Source organism: Lethenteron reissneri, chromosome 48 (genome assembly GCF_015708825.2).
Source record: "Lethenteron reissneri isolate LAM-NWPU_2019-01 chromosome 48, ASM1570882v1, whole genome shotgun sequence".
Taxonomy (NCBI): Eukaryota; Metazoa; Chordata; class Hyperoartia; order Petromyzontiformes; family Petromyzontidae; genus Lethenteron; species Lethenteron reissneri.
The window spans coordinates 5,298,713-5,323,297 of NC_083826.1; the positions used below are offsets into that span (position 1 = coordinate 5,298,713).

Genomic DNA, 24,585 nt, shown 5'->3' on the forward strand with positions numbered 1-24,585 from the left:
TTTGAAACGTGTGACGAACTGACGTGGGGGGTGCGCACGGAACGTCGTACGCCTCGCTTCGAATGCCCGTCACACGGGGCGGCTTGATGGCCCATGGCGTGAGAAGCGGACGGCGATGTGCGGTGAATGCCCTCGTCCATGCGAGACCTCCTCGTCCATGCGAGCCCTCCTCATCCATGCCAGTCCACCTCATCCATGCCAGTCCACCTCATCCATGCCAGTCCACCTCATCCATGCCAGCCCTCCTCGTCCATGCGAGCCGTCTCTCTTCCTTTTCCCTTTTGACCAAAGCCGAGGGGCTGCGGCGCGAACGACTCAGTGGTGGCCCGCGAGACGTTTTACTCCGAGGCACAGTAAAAGGTCACGGGTTTTTCCTCGCAGCTCGTGGGGCGACTAAAAAAATGATAATAAACATTTATTAGCCTGGTGAGGTCCTCCTAAAACCAAAGCGCCCTTAAAAAATATTTAGCAAAGCCCTTCAGAAGAAACGCCGGGCTGTAATAAAGTTGCAAGCCTCCGTGTTCTTCACGACCATCCCACCCCCCGTCTGTTACTTTCATGGCCACCACATTCCGCGTAACTGATTCTCAAATCAATCGGACAGTAACCCTTCCCCCATGGTTTTGAAGGCCGCACTTTAAAAGCAGAGACCCCCCCCCCCCCCCCCCTTTTTGAAGGGAATGAGCAGGCCAAACCAGGTTTTCGCCGCTGCGTACATTTAAACAAAGTGCTCATTTGACACCCTCCCACCCCCGTTATAATTTCATCTCCGTCGTGAGTGTCCATTCGTAACGCTCGCACAGCGATGGGACGCTCCGTCAGAGAGAATGGCGCACACCCGAAGCGGATATTGCAGAACTACTGCCGAAATGACTCGGTAGGCAGCTCTATCCACAGACTCAGGAAGGGTGGAGCACTTTTCCACACACCCCGCTTCTCATCGTGGCGGCCTGCTGATGTGGATGATGCAGAGCAGAGACGACAATTTCACACACTCGGATGGTAGTCCCGACAACTGCGTGGGGAGCAGCGGAGCGTGGCATCGCTGTGGTGCCTCCTTCGTATTTTGTGGATCGGGAGAGGTTCATCTTCTTGGTTCTTTCGGTAAAGTCACGTAGAAGGGAAATAATAAAATAATGAAAATAAAACATATAATTTAATTTAATATGTTATTATATTATTTTATATAAGTATATTATATAGCAATATTTTATTTCATTATAAAATTTTATTATTTTATTATTTCCCTTCTACGTGACTTTACCGAAAGAACCAAGAAGATGAATCCCTGCAGTCACGAACACTTTAAATCGAAGTTGGAGAGGTTTTTACGTTTTACATTTTGCACATCGGGCGTATCCGCGTCCGCCATGGTGTGTACTCCCTGCTACAAACATATTAATTTAATGGCAGTCCAGCCGGAATTTATCCAAATAAAGTTAAAATAAATGTACCAGGTTGTTGCGTGTGTGTGCACAGCCATTGGTGACTAAGCAGAGGCCATTAACTGGGTTACAATCGAGAACCAAGTTTAAACACGGGGGAGCTGTCACAAGAGATCCAAATCTCTTTATTTGGTTTGAGGCCAGGACGTCGGGAATCTGCGGCACCAGAACTTTATGGGGTGGCTCTTTAAGGACTCAGGCGTGCGGCTCTTGAAATCTGAAAACTAAATGGCTCTTCTTGTTATTTTGGTTGTTCACCCCTCGGCATGGAAGTCCAGTTCATCGTGAAAGTCCAGTTTACCGTGGGAGTCCAGTTTACCATGGAAGTCCAGTTCACCGTGGAAGTCCAGTTTACCATGGAAGTCCAGTTTATCATGGAAGTCCAGTACACCGTGGAAATCCAGTTCACGTGGAAGTCCAGTTTATCATGGAAGTCCAGTTTACCGTGGAAATCCAGTTCACCGTGGGAGTCCAGTTCACCGTGGGAGTCCAGTTTACCGTGGAAGTCCAGTTTACCGTGGAAGTCCAGTTCACCGTGGAAGTCCAGTTCACCGTGGAAGTCCAGTTTACCGTGGAAGTCCAGTTCACCGTGGGAGTCCAGTTTACCGTGGAAGTCCAGTTTACCGTGGAAGTCCAGTTCACCGTGGGAGTCCAGTTCACCGTGGGAGTCCAGTTTACCGTGGAAGTCCAGTTTACCGTGGAAGTCCAGTTCACCGTGGGAGTCCAGTTCACCGTGGAAGTCCAGTTCACCGTGGAAGTCCAGTTTACCGTGGAAGTCCAGTTCACCGTGGGAGTCCAGTTCACCGTGGGAGTCCAGTTTACCGTGGAAGTCCAGTTCACCGTGGGAGTCCAGTTTACCGTGGAAGTCCAGTTCACCGTGGAAGTCCAGTTCACCGTGGGAGTCCAGTTTACCGTGGAAGTCCAGTTTACCGTGGGAGTCCAGTTCACCGTGGGAGTCCAGTTTACCGTGGAAGTCCAGTTCACCGTGGGAGTCCAGTTCACCGTGGGAGTCCAGTTCACCGTGGGAGTCCAGTTTACCGTGGAAGTCCAGTTTACCGTGGAAGTCCAGTTCACCGTGGGAGTCCAGTTCACCGTGGAAGTCCAGTTCACCGTGGAAGTCCAGTTTACCGTGGAAGTCCAGTTCACCGTGGGAGTCCAGTTCACCGTGGGAGTCCAGTTTACCGTGGAAGTCCAGTTCACCGTGGGAGTCCAGTTTACCGTGGAAGTCCAGTTCACCGTGGAAGTCCAGTTCACCGTGGGAGTCCAGTTTACCGTGGAAGTCCAGTTTACCGTGGGAGTCCAGTTCACCGTGGGAGTCCAGTTTACCGTGGAAGTCCAGTTCACCGTGGGAGTCCAGTTCACCGTGGGAGTCTAGTTCACCGTGGAAGTCCAGTTCACCGTGGAAGTCCAGTTTACCGTGGAAGTCCAGTTCACCGTGGGAGTCCAGTTCACCGTGGGAGTCCAGTTTACCGTGGAAGTCCAGTTTACCGTGGAAGTCCAGTTCACCGTGGAAGTCCAGTTCACCGTGGGAGTCCAGTTTACCGTGGAAGTCCAGTTCACCGTGGGAGTCCAGTTCACCGTGGGAGTCCAGTTCACGTGGAAATCCAGTTCACGTGGAAATCCAGTTCACGTGGAAGTCCAGTTCACCGTAGATGTCGAGTTACCATGGGAGTCGTTTACCGTGGGAGTCCACCAGTTCACCGCGGAAGTCCAGTTTACCATGGGAGTCCAGTTCACCGTGGGGCAGGAGTCACCAACCTGTGACTCTGGATCCGAATGCGGCTCATTAAGGACTGCTGCTTCGTGACAGTGATTTATTAAGGACCCACCGTCTCATATTCACCCACGTGGCATTGCGTCTTTTGAAATATTGAGGTTTTTTTTTACCGAATTCGAAAAAAATGGCTCTGCTTGTTCTTTGTTTTGGTTGCCCGACCCACCGGTTTAGGTCACAGTGTTGGATACGAAAACGTGCAATTTAAGTTGACCGTAACAATTCCACGCTAGCAACGGGGCCAGCTACCAGCCCAGGTGATGAATACCACACCCCTTAAACTCAAGCACAATCGGCACCTTTCTCAGCTTTATTTAACGACTGTGTTCAGAAAAGGCTGATGCAGCCACACGGGAGGTATTCGTAAATCAAAACATCCACTGCAAGACAAATGGAAAGAAGAGTTAATCAGCACCTTGCCAAGCCTTGCAGCTGAAAACGCGACAGCAGTTTGGCAATGAAAAGGGAGACGCTTTGCGTGTTAAAATAGTGTAGAACCCCTCTTAACGACCAGCCCTGCTAACGAATAATTAACCACTTAACTACAGGCCTCCACAGAGCCCAACGTTTCGATTTAAAGCTTTCGTGACTGCAGGGATTCATCTTCTTGGTTCTTTCGGTAAAGTCACGTAGAATGGAAAAAATAAAATAATAAAATAAAACAGATTTTCTTAACGCTTCTGAGAATTTTTAAACAACGCCGCAATCAATGTGCCCGTCCCCGGGTCTCTGGAGACCACCTGGAGAATATTCCAGGACGCGCGTGTTGACAACGACGGCGAACACGTTGGGAGACTATTTGACTTGTTTGAAGCTATTAACATGACATTCATCTTCTTGGTTCTTTCGGTAAAGTCACGTAGAATGGAAATAATACAATAATAAAATAAAACATAATAAAATAATTCTCACGACGTTTCGGCCACAATGCAAGCAGCCGTCCTCGGGTGAAACTTCAGACGCTGTCTCCCCGACAGACCTGGTCTTCACCTGAGGACGGCTCCTTGCGTTGTGGCCGAATCGTCGTGAGAATTATTTTATTATGTTTTATTTTTATTATTTTATTATTTCCCTTCTACGTGACTTTACCAAAAGAACCAAGAAGAGCCCAATGTGTTCGCTTACTGGCCCATTCCCCTGTTAACGACGGGGCTGTTGTAAGTACAGTAAATATGAATTAATGCATTGAATAGTATGTGTTTAGAATGTGAGTTTAACACGTAGGCCTTTCGCAACCAATATTATTCATAATAAAGGTATTGGGTTAGATCGCGCGAGTATAAATGTGTCGTGACCCTCCACCACCCGACACAGCCAACTAGTAAGGGATTTGTAATGTAAACAAAACGCCAAATAGTTAAGCGACAACTCCCTTACCAATTGGCTGTGCCGGGTGGTGGAGGGATACGACACATTTATACTTACGCGATCAAACCAAAAAAACCTTTATTATGTTCATAATGTGTCTAGTATCTTCATGTATTAATATCCATTGTTTAAATATGACAAAGTAAGTTTTTTTTGGTGAAAAAGGGGTAACTCTGGATGCTATTTGAAACGAATTTAGCCTTTTAACGTCCAATTTCTCGACTCGCCTAACGACCAAATCGTTTAACGATCGGTTTCGTGGAACCGATCGCCGCCGTGAACAGGAGCGGGTTCTACTCTATACACGCCTTCAAGCTCGACACTTGTACACCGGACAGAGACTTAAAAAAAAGAAGAGAAATCAGTCAAACAATTCAATTAGGTATTTTTCCACGTTGCAACAATCGCCGTGAAAATAAAATCTGCAGGTGCCTCCGCACGGTCCAGTCGAGAGAGAGGCACTGATGGCAGGGGGTGTAAGACTGCACCAGAATGATTAACACTGACAACAATTACAAAACAGGGATATCTCCTGCAGTGCGTGGGACGATCATTTCGAGTGTCGGATAATCTATTTCCGTCGGGTTCGACAATCTCGTCGAGTTGTAAGGAACTTGGGGGCGAGGGTACAAACTGGATGTGTACTGCGCAGAAATAAATGTCGCGATAAGGCAACCCTTAAAGCCGGACAGTTTTGTTGTGCAGGGATGCAGCAAAAATTCAGGAAGTGTACGTCTGTACGGTATGCAAGAACAGATTTTCGTACATTGCACGATGGCCTGGGGGATTGGGGGGGGGGGGGCTTCATCCAGCAGTGTATTGATCACGGTTGATGTTGACGTTCACATTTACCCCGCCTCGTATTTTACAATTTTAGTTTTTTTTTTGGCATCTCCGAGATGGTTGGCATAAACGATTGACTTCAAATAATAATCGTTGTCATCGTCAGGTGCGATCAATTCACTGCTGGATGTAGGCCCACCCCAAAGCCGTCGCCGTTTCTCGCGATCCTGCCACGTATCAATCCCACCCGGCGTCGACCACAATTGCCTCCACAGGAAAAAAAAAAAGTTAAAAGAGTCGTGAGGTCTCGTGCCCTTGTTGGCGATCCAATGGCATGGTCGCGCCTCTCCTCCTAAGGGCCGACTGAAGCCACCTCTCCGATGTACGCGCAAAAGCCAACAGCGTGCGCACGGCGTGGTCCAGATACCGCGAGGACCAGCGAGTTGAGGGCTGTGGTGAGGGCGGAAACTTCGTAGGTCATGCACCGGCTGCAGAATCTTGAAGACGGTAGAAAGCTTTGGCGAGGCGGTGGTGGTGTGGTGGTGGTGGTGGCGGCATCAACTTATCGCCGTGCCATCTTCTCGATCTTGAACGCCCCCCTCCACCGCCCCCCCTCCCTCAACCGACGTTTGCCGCACTCCGTAAACAACAGGAAGCGCCGACGATGCCGGCCGACGATGACGGCAATTTCGAATCGTGCGCGGAGCCTCGCCCCGTGTTCACGCTTCCGAGTGCCGACTACTCGGCAGCTGGGGCTCCTCCAGCAGCGTCGCCATCGTCGGCGCGAACTCTGACGCCGGCTGCGATCGCGGGTCACGCTGATGGGGGGACGACGCCGCTTCAGTCCTCCGCGGTCGCGCCGGGGAAGGACGGCGACGATGACGACGGCGATGACGACGATGACGGCGGCAGCGGCAGCAGCAGCGACGCCGGCAGGAACGGGTAAGCGAGCAGGTACCCGAGACCCGCGCCCAACACGACGGCGAGGAAGACCCACGCGTTGTAGGTCATGGCGGCGAGCATGAGCAGGTAGCCCAGCGTCACCTGCACGACGTGCAGCAGCGTCAGGAGAAGTTGACGCTTTATCGGCCTGCCCCCAGGGTGTAGAGGGGCGTGGGGGTGGGGCGGAGGGGGGGGGAGCATATCTTTGTTATTGTTTTAAATTAGGTACAAGTGTGCAGCCCCGCAACTGCTCGCTCACCGACACTGCCGGTGGAAGGGCCTCCTCCACTGGAAGGAACTCTAAAAGAGTGTCCGGTTTTTTTTTTCCGCGGGCCATTTGGCCTGCTCATCCCCCATTGGTCAGATGGACTTTGGTGGCACGAGTCCGTCTACTCTTGACCCTTTCCCGTTCCGAGACGGCTGCAGTTTACAGGGTGCGGGGTGTCCCGTTCACCTCTGAATCTCGGAACTCGCAAGCGGTTCAGCGTTAATGTTACTTAGAGAGGTGCAGCGCCGTTGTTTTTAAAGACGTTGCTACTCGCCGCAGAGAACCGTAGCGACGCGACCGCCACTCTACGATTAGCCGGCACCAAAAATCTGCCACACGCCCTCCCGCATGGCCTTGTGGGAGCCTCGGTACCGATAAAAGTTATTCGATTTTTGGTACGCACGTTCAACTAATTTCGCACCGTCCACAGCCCACCGTGCACATCAAATTGTTTAATTTGTGGCCCTTCCCCTGCACCTCTGATCCAGCAGGGTTGGCTACGTTCGATGCGAAGTCAGCTCAACGTGCATACATCCATACGATCGTATGTCATCGGAACGTCATCGGAATAAAAACCGATGACGTAGGAGTACGCGGGTGTGCGCGTACGAGGGCGTACGAGGCAGAGGTCGCAACCGGGTACCCGATACCCGTACCCTACCCGATACCCGGCTATCCCGTACCTGGCCAGGTACGGGTAGCCGTTTGCGACCCTGGTGCGGCCGGGCACGGGTACAGGTAGGCCGTGAGTCACTGGTGAGTAACCGTTTGTCACTCATTTCGGGTAGGGTACAGGTAGGGAACGGGTACCCGTACCCGGCCGGGTACGGGTACCCATTTGCGACCCTGGTGCAGCCGGGTACGGGTACGGGTAAGGAATCAAAACCCGTTTGCGACCTCTGGTACGAGGGCGCGTACGAAGACGTACGTCATCAGAACGGGAAAAGGGTTACATCGCGACGAAGCTAAACAGCAGGGGGCGGGGGGCAACACTCGCCTCCTCTGCGCGCCGCCGATCGGCTTGAGAAAGCGCAGGGCCTCCGCGTCGTTGCCGTTGGCCGTGGCGCCCGGGCAGCAGGCCTGCATGGAGTCGCAGGCGCCCTGCGGAACCTGGGCGCTCTGACCGTCGCTCTCGGGCTGCGGTCCCGAGCCGCTGGGGCCGCCGCGGCTGCCGCCGGGAGCGGCTTCTCCCACATCGATGCGCCACCGAGCAACCTTGAGGGCCTCGTAGCCGATGGCAGCCACGATGAGAATGAGCAAGGATCCCACCAGGCCTGGAGGGAGAATCAGATGATCTGTTGATTCTGGTGGAATCCGATGAGCTATAAAGGGCTCTTGGTCACAGATGTCACGTAGGTAAAAAATAAATGAAATAAATGAAAACAACTAAATTAAATTAAGACGTTTTGGGCGCAACACAAGCATCCTTCTTCAGATGGGGACAACGTAGTGAAAGCACACACTCACCATGGCCCCCCCCTTCCCTCCATCCCCCGCGACTATATAATTCCTCTTCACAACCATCTCTTAGACATTGTTCCCACCTGAAGAAGGACGCTTGTGTTGCGCCCGAAACGTCGTGATTTAATTTTGTTGTTTTCATTTATTTTATTAGATTTTTTACCGACATGACTTTATCGAAAAAAAAAACCAAAGAGTACGAATCCTTGCAGTCACGAAAGCTTCAAATCTCGAATTCACAGATGTCCAGTTCGAGGCGGGTAAGAACGTTAGGACAACAATACAAAAACACGATAGCCGTGCCAAGTACAGGAAAGGCTGGCTAATCGCCCAAAAACAAATAAAACCATCCTCTGTCCGACCAGTCAAAGTCCACAGAGGTATAAACGTATCTTTGAGAAGCGACCTGGGCACAAATCACCGCTCAACAAAGTGGCTTATCACGGTGCAAAATTTCTCGGAGCCGAATTATTGAAATGCATCTTTCTCTAAACGGGGAGGGCAAAAATCCTTGGAGGACCCGGAGTGTCAAAAAAGATAAAATGTTTCGATTTAAAGCTTTCGTGACTGCAGGGATTCATCTTCTTGGTTCTTTCGGTAAAGTCACGTCGAAGGGAAATAATAAAATAATAAAAATAAAACATAATAAAATAATTATGTTTTATTTTTATTATTTTATTCTTTCCCTTCTACGTGACTTTACTGAAAGAAAGAACCAAGAAAATAAAGAAAGAACCAAGAAAATAAAATGTGTCCACGCGACCAAGGGGAGAGACACCGTGATGGATTACAGGCCACATACGTAGCAACCCCCCACCCACCCACCCCACCAGCGGGCCAGGTGAGCAACTCAAGGTGGCCAGAAGAAGTGGCGTAAACAAAGGAGTGATCTGGGTCACCAAAATTAGTTTTTAACAAAAGCAAGAACAAAAACACACTTCAAAAATGAAGCTGCGGATAGAAGTAAAAAAAATAAAAAAAATCGTCGGGACAATTACAGCTGGGAGTCGAGATGTCGGCACGTAACCACGGATGTTAGAAATAAGGAAACAAAACGAGCTTGGGCCACGTGTCCCCTTTTCAGTTCTTCCATGGACGATCAGTAACGCATGTCTATTGCAGCTGATTATTGTGCAATAAAACAGGCTAATAATTCACTGGTCAACACACTTTTGCTGGCATAAGGTATTCCAACGGTTTTAAGGTAATTTTGGGGTGCCGATTCCAAATCTGGCATCAGTTTTTGTCCATCACATCAGGTTGTTGAGATATCAAATATTGCATTTTCAATCAAAACTTGCAGAAGAAAAATATTAAATAAATGTGGATATCTACATAAAATGATATTGTAAACACACTATCCTAAAAATACAGCACCATATTTTAACACTAAAGCAGTCACTGACTCGCAACAACTTGCAATCATAAGTAACAGATTTAATGTCGGGTAAAATAAATGAAAATGGGGTATGCCGATAGCATAAAAATGAGATAGAGCAAATCTGAGATCAGATTTGGAATCGGCACCCTGAAATTAGTCTAAAACAGCCGCAAAAGTCCAGTGTAATAATTGAGGGGAATTTATTTTTGTAGAGAACTCACCACCAGGGCCATGCGTTTGCCAGAATTCAAAGAGGAGCGTGACTTTGTCCGAGAACTGGAAGAACATCTGTGGAGAGACGAGGTGCACAGTGGCTTCAAGAACCTTTAACATCAATATCGTGTTACGTACGCCCGCACATTGAACTTCTTTCATACAGTACGTAGAGATCCGCGCTAATCGGAAGGGGTGGGGGGGGACAACCAAACTGAACGCAAAAAGCAGTTCTAAAGAAATGAGTTTTTAATTTTGTATCCCGGTGTAGTGTATAGTGTAGTGTACAGTAGTCTATTTATGTATGTTCAACTTCTTTCGTACCGTACGTAACCAAACGCGCTAATCGGAGGTTGCGGGCGGGTGGGCGGACAAACTCAACTGAACACAAATCAATTAGAAAGGCAGACAACACAAACATGGACACCGACAGACGTCAACAGAGACACATTGACGTGACACACAACACCAAGATCTCCAGCGTAGCCTTCAGCGGGCTGTGGGGGAAAGTGCGGTTATAGCGAGCGCCTTGTGATGGCACCTTGTGATGGCACCTTGTGATGGCACCTTGTGATGGCACCTTGTGATGGCACCTTGTGATGGCACCTTGTGATGGCTAGGACGGCACACGAGGAGCTTCCGAGCGAGCGTGCGACATTGGCCCTCAATGTCTGACGTTTCGCACGGAACGCGGAGTGCTTCTACAGCAGAGGTCGGAAACGGGGTTTGATTCCTAACCCGTACCCGGCCGCACCAGGGTCGCAAACGGGTACTCGTACCCGGCCATACCCGTACCCTACCCGTACCCGGCCGGGTACGGGTATGGTACGGGTATCGGGTACCTGATTGCGACCTCTGGGAAGAAGCCATGTTATAGGCGCGGGTGGGTTGATTCTAGGAACTTGAATTGTGAGAAGAGACAAGACGTTGGGAAATGAGTGACAAACAGTTACTCACCAGTGACTCACGGTCTACCCGTACCCGGCCGCACCAGGGTCGCAAACGGTTAACCGTACCCGGCCGGGTAGTGGTCAGTGTAGTGGTGAGTGTACGAGTGGTGAAGGTCTGTGTGTTCTCCCTTGTGATGGAACTTTGTAGGATGAACGTTGAGATGTATAAGGGGCACGGGGTCACCAACCGTACCCGGCCGGGTACGATTAACCGGGTATCGGGTAGGGTACGGGTATCGGGTACCCGGTTGCGACCTCTGTTCTACAGCAGCCTCATTCGATTCGGAGCCGAGACCCCTCGAGTTTGTTCGCTCCAAAACCCCGGCACGCGCTGGGAGCCGAAACGGCGTCAGACCGCGCAGCGTACACCGCAAAGGAAACCCGGCAAAGCAAATCCCTTCAAACCACAATTAGCACGCCTCGACCACAATTGCCCATTATGAATCTCACGTGTGCACGTACATCCCCTTTTTATAAGGGCCACCACCGCCCACCTCCATTACCGTGTCAACTCACACGGTTTACCCTGTATTCTTGTGCAGGGAAATTGAGTTTTCAGGGTCATCCCTTGTGATGGGATTTTGACGGATGAACGTTGAGATTTAAAAGGGGTACGGGGTCACCAAAAAGGTCTGATTTTGTTTGTAATAAGGTGGGCACTGCTCAGGGGTTGACAGGCATGTAGTGGTGAGTGTACTAGTGGTGACGGTCTATTTGTGTGTTCTCCCTTGTGATGGAGTGACGTTGAGATGTATAAGGGACACTGGGTCACCAATTAGATCTGAATTAGTCTGTAATAATGTGGGCACTGATCAGGGGTTGATAGGGATGTAGTGGTGAGTGTAGTAGTGGTCAGTGTAGTGGTGAGTGTACGAGTGGTGAAGGTCTGTGTGTTCTCCCTTGTGATGGAACTTTGTAGGATGAACGTTGAGATGTATAAGGGGCACGGGGTCACCAAAAAGGTCTGAATTTGTTTGTAATAAGCTAGGGCACTGCTCAGGGGTTGACAGGGATGCCACTCCCACCCCATGTAGTCTAGGTGGTGGGGGTTATTTGACCATACTTCACCATTCGTAGTGCCTTGCAAGTCCTTTGATGGCCCTGCGTGTGTGCCAGAGGTCGCAACCGGGTACCCGATACCCTACCCGGGTACGGGTAAGGGTAGCCGTTTGCGACCCTGATACGGCCGGGTACGGGTAAGGAAACAAAACCCGTTTGCGACCTCTGGTGTGTGCACGGTGCGTGCGTGTGTGTGTCTCCCATCCTACTAAGCAAGAAGCATCGACCACAATTAACAAAGAACCGCAGACATCTTGTCAAGGAGCAATAAACCATCGTCACACGAACTCCGGTCATCGGGCCGTCTGGAACGCTCTCTCCTTCCGATATTAGGAAATCCCACTGCACAGCTGTGCGCTTTTAAATCACCCAGATTAAAAACTCATTTACTTTTAGAGAACTGCTTTTTGTTGTTGTTGTTGCGTTTAGTTTGTTGTTACCACCCCCAAATCCTGCACCTCCGATTGGCACGGTCGGTTACGTAGGGTGCGAAAGAAGTTCAACGTACAGCACATGACAGACGCTGCCACTCAAGTGACGGAGACGTCACACGCAGGAGATGTGGGTGGGTGGCCGAAACGTCGTGAGAATTATTTTAATATGTTTTATTTTTATTATTTTATTATGTTTCCATTCTACGTGACTTTACCGAAAGAACCAAGAAGATTAATCCCTGCAGTCACGAAAGCTTTAAATCGAAATTTAACACACACACACAAGATAAAGTTCCCCCCCCCCCCGTATAGCCTCTAACAGACTGTCGGGGCAAGTGCTGTTAGCGAGTAGCACCAGTGAAGGATGTCTACTACACACCGTACCAGCTACTCATTTGAGGCTGAGTCGACCTAAACACGAAACATCGGCGCAGGCGGTATCGATGCGTTCTTACCTGCATCATCTTGACAGTAGCCTTGTAAATATTAGCTCCAGCAGAAGTGACTGTCAATAAGCTTGAATAGAATCCTATATGTTTTAATCTATGGGGGAAGGGGGGGTAAATCCCATACAATCGATAGGGTCGATGTCGAGCAGTCTATAGTATACAATCCCTGGCCTTACAGTCCGCTTGCACGCGACAATCGATAACTCTGTATAGTAGTTCGTTGTCCACTAAGCAATGTTGATTAAATAATCGTCTAATCCATTCACCGTACAACATTACCAAGTCGTCTACAGCAACAGCGAGGGTGGTGGTAACAACGTCAGCGGCTGTCCGATTAACCCCTTCGAGTCTGCCAACGGCGTAAATATCCGTAAGAGCAACACAAGCCTCCCCTATTAATAAATTAAAAAAATATATATCCGTAAGGTTTTGTTACATCCAACTTGTGATAATGTAATCTTCGTAATAAACCAACACGCGCATGTGCACACCGGCAACGTTAAAGCCCTCTACACATATCTGGGAACAACTGAGACTGCTGTTTTTCTCTTTCCGGGTCACGGTGACGGGTGGTGTTCGTGGTGGTGGGAGTTACTTATAGAAGCTAAATATTTAAATATATTTCTTATTTAAAGCCACGCATTCCTGTCTCGGTCACGAGTTTTCTCTCTCCACTATCATTAGGCTGTTGCGCAAGGCGTTTTTTTCTTTGTATTTAGTTTTACTTTGTAAATTCATTAATGAATGAATGTCCGTTTTTTCTGGTTTAATCATTAACTCTGGGTGGTTAAGCCTGGAAGTGCAGTGTGGCATTTGAACGTTTAAAGACACGTGTTTATTAAGACTAAAGAAGACGAAGATTCATCTTCTTGGTTCTTTCGGTAAAGTCACGTAGAATCTACGTGACTTTTTTCTACGTGACTTTACCGAAAGAACCAAGAAGATGAATCCCTGCAGTCACGAAAGCTTTAAATCGAAAGACGAAGATTAACATTTAATCCACCCATTTTTTTGTTTTGCTTACTAACACGGTAATGAGTACGTAACACTGTAATTTTACAAACTACCAAATTTAAAATTCACCAGCTCCGATTGTATTTTCTTTAACCACTAAGTAATGGTTATAATGTTGCAGCTACGTTTAACGTTTACGTTTGTTTGCTCTTACCACAACGCTGACGGACGCAATGGTTAAAGGCGCAGTCCTGCAATCGCTTTCGCTCACGCCTATGCTAGGACTGAACGATTTGTGGAAATTATTCTTTGGTTCTTTCGGTTAAGTCACGTCTAAAGATAAAATAATAAATTAAATAATAGCATATTACGACGTTTCGATTGCAACACAAGCAATCATCATCAGGCATCAAAGAAGTAGCAACAAAAATCTAACCTGTTGTGGCCGAAACGTCGTGAGAATTATTTTATTATGTTTTATTTTTATTATTTTATTATTTCCCTTCTACGTGACTTTACCGAAAGAACCAAGAAGAGTCATCACGATGTTTGCGAACTTGCACGCGTTTCTCTAATCCACATGCTCCTCTGCCAGTGTCATTGCTTCTTCGTGACGTTGCATAACTGCATTTTTAAAATCTTCATCCAAATGTGTTTCAAACCTGCTATCACACCCGTCCCCTCCCCCCTACGACGGTATTTAACTGGCATTGAAACCGCGTTGTTTACATTTGCATTGGTAATTTTGTCATACGTAAAACGAACAAGAGTCTGTTGCATAAGGGGCCGTCCATAAATGACGTCACGCACCTAGGGGAGGGGGGGAGGTCAGACATTTGTGACGATGTGTGACGAGAGGGGGGGGGGGTTGAGAAATATGACGTCACATCAAAATGCGCAACTTTAAATAAATATAGACAACACGTTCTACTTAATTAAATATACTTTTTAATAAACGTTGCCTCCTACAACATCAGAGTGCAGCGCCACATTAAATACGCACTACAATGACAACAGTTTAAAGCGATTTGAAGCATGTTTTATTTTTTGGGGGGGAGGGGAGCTTTGTGATGTCATTTGAGGGGGGGTCTGACTTTTTGTGACGTCGTGTGACGAAGGGGGGGGGGGGTCAAAAATCATCCAAAATCGCGTGACGTCATTTATGGACGGCCCATAAGTGGGTACGGTGGTCTGTTTCTCAGCTCGTGTCCACGATCCTAGACTGATCGTTGAATGCCAAAACCGTGCAAGAAGTCATTGCAAGGGCTTGTTGGGGAGGTTTTCATCTAGCAGTGGAAAGCCACTGGAGTTATAGTTAGGAAGCGACTGGGGCATTGCACTTTTAAATCTCGACCTGAAAAACTCGTTTCTTTAGGACTGCTTTGTTGTGTTTCGTGTGTTGTCCTCCTCCCCGCACGTCCGATTTGCACGGTTGCCTGCGTACGGTGCGAAAGAGGTTCAACGTGCATACTTATATAGTCCAGTGGTTCTTAACCTGGGGTGCACGCATCGCCTGTGCGAGACGCCGTCTATGGGTGTGCGAGACACGGACAGATTTTGCTGGTAGGAACCTCATGGTTACATCAGCCCACAGGGGATTATTGTATCCGTCGTGCAGGGAGGGGCTGGGTGGGCAGGGTGGGGAGGGGCTGGGTGGGGAGGGTGGGGCTGGGTAAGAAGGGAGGGTGGGGAGAGGCTGGGTGGGGAGGGTGGGGCTGGGTGGGAGTGGGAGGGGTGGGGCTGGGTGGGGAGGGTGAGGCTGGGTGGGGCTGGGTGGGGGGTGGGAGGGAGGGGTGGGGCTAGGTGGGGAAGGTGGGGCTGGGTGGGGATGGTGGGGCTGGGTGGGGGGTGGGAGGGGTGGTGCTGGGTGGGGAGGGTGGGGCTGGGTGGGGGGTGGGAGGGGTGGGGCTGGGTGGGGAGGGGCTGGTCACCCCGTGGTGCCCTTATAAAACTCAACGTTTAACCTACTCACGCCGGCTTGTGCTCGCCCTCACAGTCGGGCATATTTGCGGAATACACCACGCCGCCGTTGACCCTGGCCATTGACCGAGCAACCCAACATTCATACCAGCTCCCTCCGCAAGGAATGTGTTTAACATATTTTTTTTACAATTGAGAACCAAAGTGGCGCAAGGCTGCACTGAAGGTTAAGAACCACTGATATAGAGCATGACTCACAAGAATCATGATTGAAAGCGTTCTTACTTTTGCTGGCTTTCTGGGAAATTAAATGCGCCCACTCCCCCCCCCAAGATGTTCTTACCAACTCTGCTTTCACTCAGAATAAACACACAGCTCCCGATTCCAATGAACTACAGCAATTATGTATCCCACTTACAAAGAGTTGTTAGAAAACAGTGTAGCCTGTTGGTTGGAGTACAACTCATACAACCGGTTCTTAGAGGTCGGCTGTCTCGGCCCTCGGGGCCCCACAATGTTGTTGCTCGCAGCTGATGATGTGGTTGATACAACAACAATAACCAATGCAGCCATGGCACGTGGGGTGACCTTGTGTGTGTGGCATCCAGATATATATAAACACAGACATAAGTTCAACCGAGAGGATGGGTACAAAACTGAGCAATCATTGGAAGGACGTTTTTAACCAGGTAAAGTCTTAACTGACTGTGATGTTTCCATCCTCCCTGCCTATGTCAGCTGTTGTTTCCGACTCTCTGTGTGTGTCTCGCTCTCTCTATGCCTCTCTCACATTAACATAGCCACTTCCGTGCCCTCTAATTTCTCACATTAACATATGCTAATTTCTCACATTAACATCATGCTAATTTATCGCATTAACATCATGCTAATCTCTCACATTAACATCATGCTAATCTCTCACATTAACATCGTGCTAATCTCTCCCATTAACATCATGCTAATCGCTCACATTAACATCATGCTAATTTCTCACATTTACATCATGCTAATCTCTCACATTAACATCATGCTAATTTCTCACATTAACATCATGCTAATCTTCCACATTAACATCATGCTAATCTCTCACATTAACATCACGCTAATCTCCCACATTAACATCATGCTAATCTCTCACATTAACATCACGCTAATCTCTCACATTAACATCATGCTAATTTCTCACATTAACATCATGCTAATCTCCCACATTAACATCATGCTAATCTCCCACATTAACATCATGCTAATATCTCACGTTAACATCATGCTAATCTCCCACATTAACATCATGCTAATCTCCCACATTAACATCATGCTAATTTCTCACATTAACATCATGACCCTTGGGCTACACCCATTTCAAACCTTTTAACACAGTCTGCCTCAGGGGCCGTCCATAAATGACGTCACGCACCTATTGGGGGGGGGGGGGGTCAGACATTTGTGACGATGTGTGACGAAGGGGGGGGGGGGTGAGAAATGTGACGTCACATCTAAATGCGCAACTTTAAATAAATATAGACAACACGTTCTGCTTAATTAAATATACTTTTTTATAAATGTTTTCTCCTACAACATCAGAGTGCAGCGGCACATTAAATACGCACTACAATGACAATAGTTTAAAGCGATTTGAAGCATGTTTTATTTTTTGGGGGGCGGGGGGGGCAGAGCTTTGTGACGTCATAATTGAGGGGTGGGTCTGACTTTTTGTGACGTCGTGTCACGAAGAGGGGGGGGGGTCGTCAAAAATCGTCTAAAATCGCGTGACGTCATTTATGGACGGCCCACCGCTCTCCACGTGAGCATTTCCGTTGCCAGGCAACGGTTGCACGGGGCAACGTTGCCACAACAACAACAACGACGACGCACGCGCATCACCACCATCATCACCACCACCATCATCACCATCACCACCATCACCACCACCATCATCACTATCACCATCATCACTATCACCACCACTATCACCACCTTCATCATCGCCACCACCACCATCATCACCACCACGATCACCACCATCATCACCACCATCATCATCACCACCATCATCATCACTGCACTCGCACAGAAGCACGCTTCAACCCCACAGAGAGACACAGAGAGACACAGAGAAGACGACTTCGTAAGACGTTCGCTTTTAGGGTTCAATTTTGTGTTAGTTCTTTACGTTTATTTTTTGTTCAAAGCGTGAAGAATCGACCGCACGTTTCACGCATCACGTAAGTCGAGCGGCTCGCTTTGACGCTTCGCCAACAATAACGATCTGATTCATTCTTTGTTTTTTTCGGTAAAGTCACGTATAAAGATAAAATAATAAATGTAATAATAGTATGCAATTATTTAATTTATTATTTTATCTTTATACGTGACTTTACCGAAAAAAACAAAGACTAATTCCTGCAGTCACGAAAGCTCTAAAATTAAGAATGAAATAACGATCTGAGTTGTTTTTAAATCCGGCCACGTTTTGAGCGGTGTTCGTGTCCGTTTTTTTAAATTAAATTGACTTTTTAATAAATAAAACATAATAAAATACAATTCTCACGACGTTTCGGCCACAACGCAAGCAGCCGTCCTCAGGTGAAGAACAGGTCTGTCGGATTCCACAAATAGTGACTAATCCCATATCAGCATTATTCATAAATATGCTCAATTCCACTGTTGATATGCAAATTCCTTTGTCAAGGCGCCCTTCTTCCCCTAACCCAGCTTAAATATACGCTGCCAAGCTTGGTGGTGTTCATTCAGACGCTGTCTTTCCGACAGACCTGTTCTTCACCTGAGGACGGCTGCTTGCGTTGTGGCCGAAACGTCGTGAGAATTGTATTTTATCATGTTTTATTTTTATTATTTTATTATTTCCCTTCTACGTGACTTTACCGAAAGAACCAAGAAGATGAATCCCTGCAGTCACGAAAGCTTTAAATCGAAATTTGTAATAAATGTTTTCTCCTACAACATCAGAGTACAGCGCCACATTAAATACGCACTACAATGACAATAGTTTAAAGCGATTTGAAGCATGTTTTATATTTTTTTGGGGGGGGGGCAGAGCTTTGTGACGTCATATTTGAGGGGGGGGGGTCAAAAATCTAACAAAATCGTCCAAAATCTCGTGACGTCATTTAAGGACGGCCCCATTGGGATCTTCGTCTTTGAGCAGCTGCGATGGCGAGTCAGGAGCCGGCGGGCGAGGAGCCTGACGACCGATGCACCCACGAGCTCTACCGAGTGAGCCCTCACCTGCCCAGGAGATTTGACGAGCCTCACCTGCTGCTCGCCTACGGGTGAGGAGTCTCACGTTCCGGGGATGTGCCGCGCGAAGTTTCCCTCGATATTCGCGGCCTTGTCGATAGCAGTGGTGATGGTCGTATTGACGCGTTCCAAAACAAACGGGTGCACAACGCGGAAACCGCACGAGCAGACAGCTGTCTTGCCGAGTAGCAGCACGCAGTACATACATACAGTACACAGTACACACACACACTACACACACACAGTACACATTCCACACACACAGTACACACACACACAGTACACACACAGTACACATTACACACACACAGTACACACACACAGTACACACACAGTACACACAGTACACACACACTACACACACACAGTACACATTACACACACACACTACACACACAGTATGCACAGTACACACCCAGTACACACACACAGTACACATTCCACATACACAGTACACATTACACACACCACAGTACACACACACAGTACACATTCCACACACACAGTACACACACAGTATATATTACACACACAGAGTACACACACAGTACACACACAGTATGCACAGTACACACAGTACACACACATCGTACACACAGTGTTGTATCTTTGTATGTATCTCTGTGTGTGTATCCCCGTGTGTGAGACAACTGCCTGCCGAGTAGCACACACAGGCAGTACACACACAGGCAGTACACACACACAGGCAGTACACACACACAGGCAGTACACACACACAGGCAGTACACACACAGGCAGTACACACACACAGGCAGTACACACACACAGGCAGTACACACACAGGCAGTACACACACAGGCAGTACACACACACAGGCAGTACACACACAGGCAGTACACACACAGGCAGTACACACACACAGGCAGTACACACACACAGGCAGTACACACACAGGCAGTACACACACACAGGCAGTACACACACAGGCAGTACACACACAGGCAGTACACACACAGGCAGTACACACACAGGCAGTACACACACACAGGCAGTACACACACAGGCAGTACACACACACAGGCAGTACACACACAGGCAGTACACACACAGGCAAAACACACAGGCAGTACACACACAGGCAGTACACACACAATGCACACGCAACGCTGTCCCATGTCTGACCGCATTGCCGAGTTCAGACCGCACAGCAGAGCACACATTTAGGATAGAAACAGGTTAGCCGCATGCACAGCGAGGGAAATCTGTAAATAGAAAAACAAACCTGTCGTTTTTTTTGTCTTCAAGTTGATCATTTTGCAACGTTGCCTCTCATCGCCTCTCATCGATCACGCAATCATCTCATCGCTCACGCAATCATCTCATCTCTCCATCCTCTGCTTCTCTCCCCTGTCTCCAGGCGTCCGCCGGCAAAGATGTAATAGCCACTTGTTTGGCCTTTGGACCGATTTTGTGTGAACGAGTCGTAACTTTTGTGGCCGTTCCACCACTGCTCCCTCCTGTGGAAGATTTCGTGGATTTGTTGGGAAGTCGGTGATCCGTGGTCTGGGATGTGCGCGTTGTTGTGATAACTCTTGCTGTTGTTTGTGCTTTGTGCTGTGGTGCCATTTCTGCACATTTCTTTATTCGCTTGAGACTTTTTGGCTTGGTAAGTAGTCGTAGGGGGTTTGTATTTACTCGGTGTGTACGTGTGTGTGTGTGGTGGGCTCGCTAACAGCACTTGCCCCAACAGTCCGCTCAGGCTATGCGGGGGACCTTTGCTTTGTGTTGGGCTTCCTTCTCAGACATATCAAGTTCAAGTTCATTTATTAGGTATAGCCCTGTGAGCCATTCGGCTCTTGAATCGGGTGCAACCGCAACAAACAAAAAACATGAACATGAACAAAAAACATCTTAAAGTGAATATGTGACTAAGTGCAAACAGAAAATCCAAGAAAAGACAGCTAAATATTGCAGAAAAAAATCACCGTACACCAACGCTGTGTGCAAAAATCCCAGTAGGATGCAAGTCAAACAACAACAACAACAACCACAAGACAACTTAGATTAAGGCCATCAGTCTAACTCTGTACTACAACAAACAAACATGGCCAAACCAAAACACTTTTCGAAATCACCAAAATAAATTGACGTAACAGCGTTGTGGGATTGCCGTTGGTGCCAATGACGCTGCTAACATGAATCGCTATTGTTGCTGTTGTCGTCGTCGTCCTACGCAGCTCCAAGCCCACGCACCCCGTGTACCGCACGTCGAACCAGGCGTACGGACGCAGAGCTCCAACCGTGCACGAGATGCCGGTGAGTGGCGCGGCGCGACGGGACGACGGGTCATCGCTTTGCGCCGGCCGGTGGATTGCCTCTCCCCTGAGAGAGTTGCCGCGCTAAAAGCGAAAAGAAATTTTCCTCCCCGTAAATAATGTGGCGACAATGAAGTGTGGCGGGACACGACGCGCTACGGCGGCGGCGGCTACCAACGAGCACGATGCGCACCGCGCAGCGGAACCAGGCGTTCAGCTGCGCAGGGGAAGAAAGTCGTTCGGCGCCGACCGCTCAGATACCGCGTTATAATGGTGCACGCTCCGCGTTATAACGGTGCGTTTCGCGTTGTGCGAAAAGTGTTTCCCGAATGGAAGAACCGCGTCATAGCGAAAATGCGTTGTAGTGTGAACAGCGCCACGTGTTCAGCGAGAAGCCTACAAAGACACCCCCCCCCCTCCCACATTGCCCGTCCAGCCACTACAGGCCGTAGGGTCAAATGGTGTTTGCGAGCAGCACCTGTGAAGGCCGGCACGGCAAAGTGCGCGAGGAGGTGCTGTGGTCGCTTAGTGTGTGAGAGACACGCAAACTCCAAATATAGAGCAGCAGGCGTCAGGGTCGGGATCGAACCCACGACCTCCTGCATACCAGGCGAGGTAGTTAACATCTCCTAGCCACCGTGATGATGATGTGAGAGAGAGACACGCAAACTCCAAATATACAGCAGCAGGCGTCAGGGTCGGGATCGAACCCACGACCTCCTGTACACCAGGCGAGGTAGTTAACATCTCCTAGCCACCGTGATGATGATAATGAGAGAGAGAGACACGCAAACTCCAAATACACAGCAGCAGGCGTCAGGGTTGGGGATCGAATCAACAACCTCCTGCATACCAGGCGAGGTAGTTAACATATCCTAGCCACCGTGATAATGATGAGAGAGAGACACGCAAACTCCAAATATACAGCAGGCGTCAGGGTCGGGATCGAACCCACGACCTCCTGCACACCAGGCGAGGAAGTTAACACTTACCCCCCCCCCTCTCCCTACTCCCCCCACTCTAGACAGTGTTCCGAGGCCGCTCGCAGGATTTCTCGACTCACCTGGGGCAGTGCGGGATGTACCGCAACCGCGGACTCAACACGGCCGTCGACCGCAGCGTGGTGGAGGCCGGGGGCGGTGGCGCTCTCGCCGTGTCGGCGCGCCACCAACGCATCGCCTTCCACGAGGCCGTACAGGCGCTCGCTGCCGGCACCGTCGCCGGCGGCGCTGCCGGCACCGGCAACGGCCACTAGGACAAAAGCCGCTGAGCGGACGGGCGCGGGTTGTATCAGGGATACTGTTCGGTTTTTTCGGTAAAGTCACGTAGGTAAAAAATGAAATTGAAAGTTAATAAAAGTAATAATGGAAATAAAATAAAAAAATCACGACGTTTCGGAGGCAATACAAGTCTCCGTCATCAGGTGGTACCGTCACAGCTAAAAGTACTGCATCAAGTGATTTTGCACCAAACTTTGCAGCCATAGCTGGCTGCATGAGTCACTCCACAACAGCAGGAGCATCAGTCGGAGTGCCAACATTTTTGGTGATGGGGAGGGATGGGTGGACCACGTTCCTGGCACCCCCAAAGTCCCATCGTTCGTTGTCGCCAAATGTTGCCGCTAGATGGCAGCATTCGCCTTTGTGATGTTACTTTTCGCAGATTGACGATGCCTTTGTCACACACACACACAAATAAAAGGTCAAAAGTGACTTCCCGCGCCACTCAAATGAGGCATTGGTTGATGTTCATCTTCCGTTCACAGCCGCGCAGAGTCAGTGGTGGAAATTCCACATTCCTATGACGCGCGGGGCCAGTTTATCTACGGGACAATCACCGCGGCGTTCCTCTGCAGAGTGCGACCGTTCTCAATTTAACAACAACCCCGAGGGTCAAATCGGCTGAGTCGACCCTCGAACCTGGAATTGAACTCGCACCCTTCCGATCGCGAGCCGCTGCACGGTTTGACTGCAGTGCATGCTTTACTCAGCGATGCTATTCCACTCATTGGTAAACAACAACAAAAACTCTGAACATTGCCCTGGCCTCACCTTCCCTAACCCTGGCCTAACCTTACCTAACCCCTACCAAAACCTGAATCTAACCCATCCCTAACCCTCACCTAACCTTTCTCCCAACCCTACTCAAACGCTGACCTAACCCCAACCCTATCCCTAACCCTACCCTAGCTCTTACCGAGCCCTAACCCTATCCTCACCCAAACATAACCCGAACAAGAAAGCGACGATGGGAGGGAATCACAACTTCGTTGAATAAACAAAAAATACAAAATACATTAATTTTTTAAAAATCCTTTAAATTAAGTTCGCTTGCTTGCTTGCTTGCGTGCTTGCGTGCTTGCTTGCTTGCTTACGACCGTGCAAATCTTTCGCTCGTTTTTTAACCCACTTCCCGTGATCCAATCGAGCTGACATTTTCCACACAGACTCGTTGTGTGTGACAATTAATTTTCGTGAAATTTTTTTCCCAAAATTTTACACTGTTTAGGGAAAACAAATTAAATATTTAATTACCAATTGCTTAATACTGGCAGACAATCATCTGACCCATAGATTGCAGCCATCTCAAGCCAGAGGACGAGAGGACTCTAGCCGCCACGCATATAAAGGATTTAGAGTGAAAAACTTTGTTTTTACGGGTTTACTTGTTAAATCCTTTATTAAATCCTTTATATTAAGTTCGCTTGCTTGCGTGCTTGCTTGCTTGCTTACGACCGTGCAAACATTTCGGTCGTTTTTTAACCCACTTCCCGTGATCCAATCGAGCTGACATTTTGCACACAGACTCGCTGTGCGTGACAATTAATGTTCGTGTAAAAATTGATAAAAATGAAACTCTTACTCAAGAAAAACAGAAATGAATAATAAAATAAAACCGATGCCACGCATATAAAGGATTTATAGTGAAAAACTTTGTTTTTACGGGTTAAATTTTTCCGGTCTGTAACAGCTTTCTCTACGCTCTACGCGGGTTCGCTCTGTGGCTTTGTGCGATGTCGCGCTCTCTGTGCGGCTCGACTGCTCCAAAAATTCGCTCTGCTTGTGCAGTCTGCACGTGGGACAAAATCTGTGTGTGTATGATGTGTGTGTGTGTACGGTGTGTGTATGGTGTGTGTATGTGGTGTGTGTATGGTGTGTGTATGATGTGTATGTGTGTGTACGGTGTGTGTATGATGTGTGTGTTTGTACAGTGTGTGTGGTGTGTGTGTGTACGGTGTGTGTATGTGTGGTGTGTATACGGTGTGTGTACCGTGTGTGTGTACTGGTGTACGGTGTGTGTGTACTGTGTGTACGGTGTGTACGATGTGTACTGTGTGTACGGTGTGTATGATGTGTGTGTACTGTGTGTGTGTACGGTGTGTGTGTACGGTGTGTGTGTACTGTGTGTGTGTACTGTGTGTACGGTGTGTGTGTACTGTGTGTACGGTGTGTATGATGTGTGTGTACTGTGTGTGTGTACGGTGTGTGTACGGTGTGTGTGTACTGTGTGTGTGTGTACTGTGTGTGTGTACGGTGTGTGTATATTGTGTGTGTGTGCACCGTGTGTATGGTGTGTATGATGTGTGTGTACTGTGTGTGTGTACTGTGCGTACGGTGTGTGTATGTACTATGTGTACGGCAAGGCCG

At 48.6% G+C, this 24,585-nt stretch overlaps 2 protein-coding genes across 5 annotated transcripts; one reads left to right on the plus strand and one right to left on the minus strand.

Moving 5' to 3' along the window:
- Positions 1-4,292: 4,292 nt before the first annotated feature.
- SLC31A2 (solute carrier family 31 member 2) lies at positions 4,293-13,102 on the minus strand. The gene is made up of 4 exons (XM_061571699.1): positions 12,534-13,102; positions 9,644-9,710; positions 7,578-7,854; positions 4,293-6,460 (listed from the first exon to the last, which is right to left on the minus strand). Exons 1-4 carry the CDS (start codon positions 12,540-12,542, stop codon positions 6,211-6,213), a joined length of 603 nt encoding a protein of 200 aa, XP_061427683.1. The 5' UTR covers positions 12,543-13,102; the 3' UTR covers positions 4,293-6,210.
- Positions 13,103-17,235: 4,133 nt separating this feature from the next.
- PIERCE1 (piercer of microtubule wall 1) lies at positions 17,236-22,668 on the plus strand. 4 transcript variants are annotated; one of them, XM_061571709.1, is made up of 4 exons: positions 17,236-17,529; positions 18,538-18,694; positions 20,861-20,939; positions 21,963-22,668. In XM_061571709.1, the coding sequence occupies exons 2-4, from the start codon at positions 18,576-18,578 to the stop codon at positions 22,191-22,193; spliced, it is 429 nt and encodes a 142-aa protein (XP_061427693.1). In that variant the 5' UTR covers positions 17,236-17,529; positions 18,538-18,575; the 3' UTR covers positions 22,194-22,668. The 4 variants fall into 4 exon arrangements, with proteins under 4 accessions (XP_061427693.1, XP_061427691.1, XP_061427692.1 ...); XM_061571707.1 differs by having other exon boundaries at positions 17,237-17,626; XM_061571708.1 differs by having other exon boundaries at positions 17,237-17,529; positions 18,571-18,694.
- The last annotated feature ends 1,917 nt before the right edge of the window (positions 22,669-24,585 follow it).

Coding starts and splice junctions, on each gene's coding strand:
- PIERCE1 (XM_061571709.1), top strand. CDS start 18,576: ATGGCGAGTCAGGAGCCGGCGGGCGAGGAGCCTGACGACCGATGCACC. Junction 18,695..20,860: donor CACCTGCTGCTCGCCTACGG/GTGAGGAGTCTC, acceptor CGTCCTACGCAG/CTCCAAGCCCACGCACCCCG. Junction 20,940..21,962: donor CAACCGTGCACGAGATGCCG/GTGAGTGGCGCG, acceptor CCCCCACTCTAG/ACAGTGTTCCGAGGCCGCTC.
- SLC31A2 (XM_061571699.1), bottom strand. Junction 7,855..9,643: donor GCAAACGCATGGCCCTGGTG/GTGAGTTCTCTA, acceptor TTCTCCCTCCAG/GCCTGGTGGGATCCTTGCTC. Junction 6,461..7,577: donor ATCGGCGGCGCGCAGAGGAG/GCGAGTGTTGCC, acceptor CCCTGGGGGCAG/GCCGATAAAGCGTCAACTTC.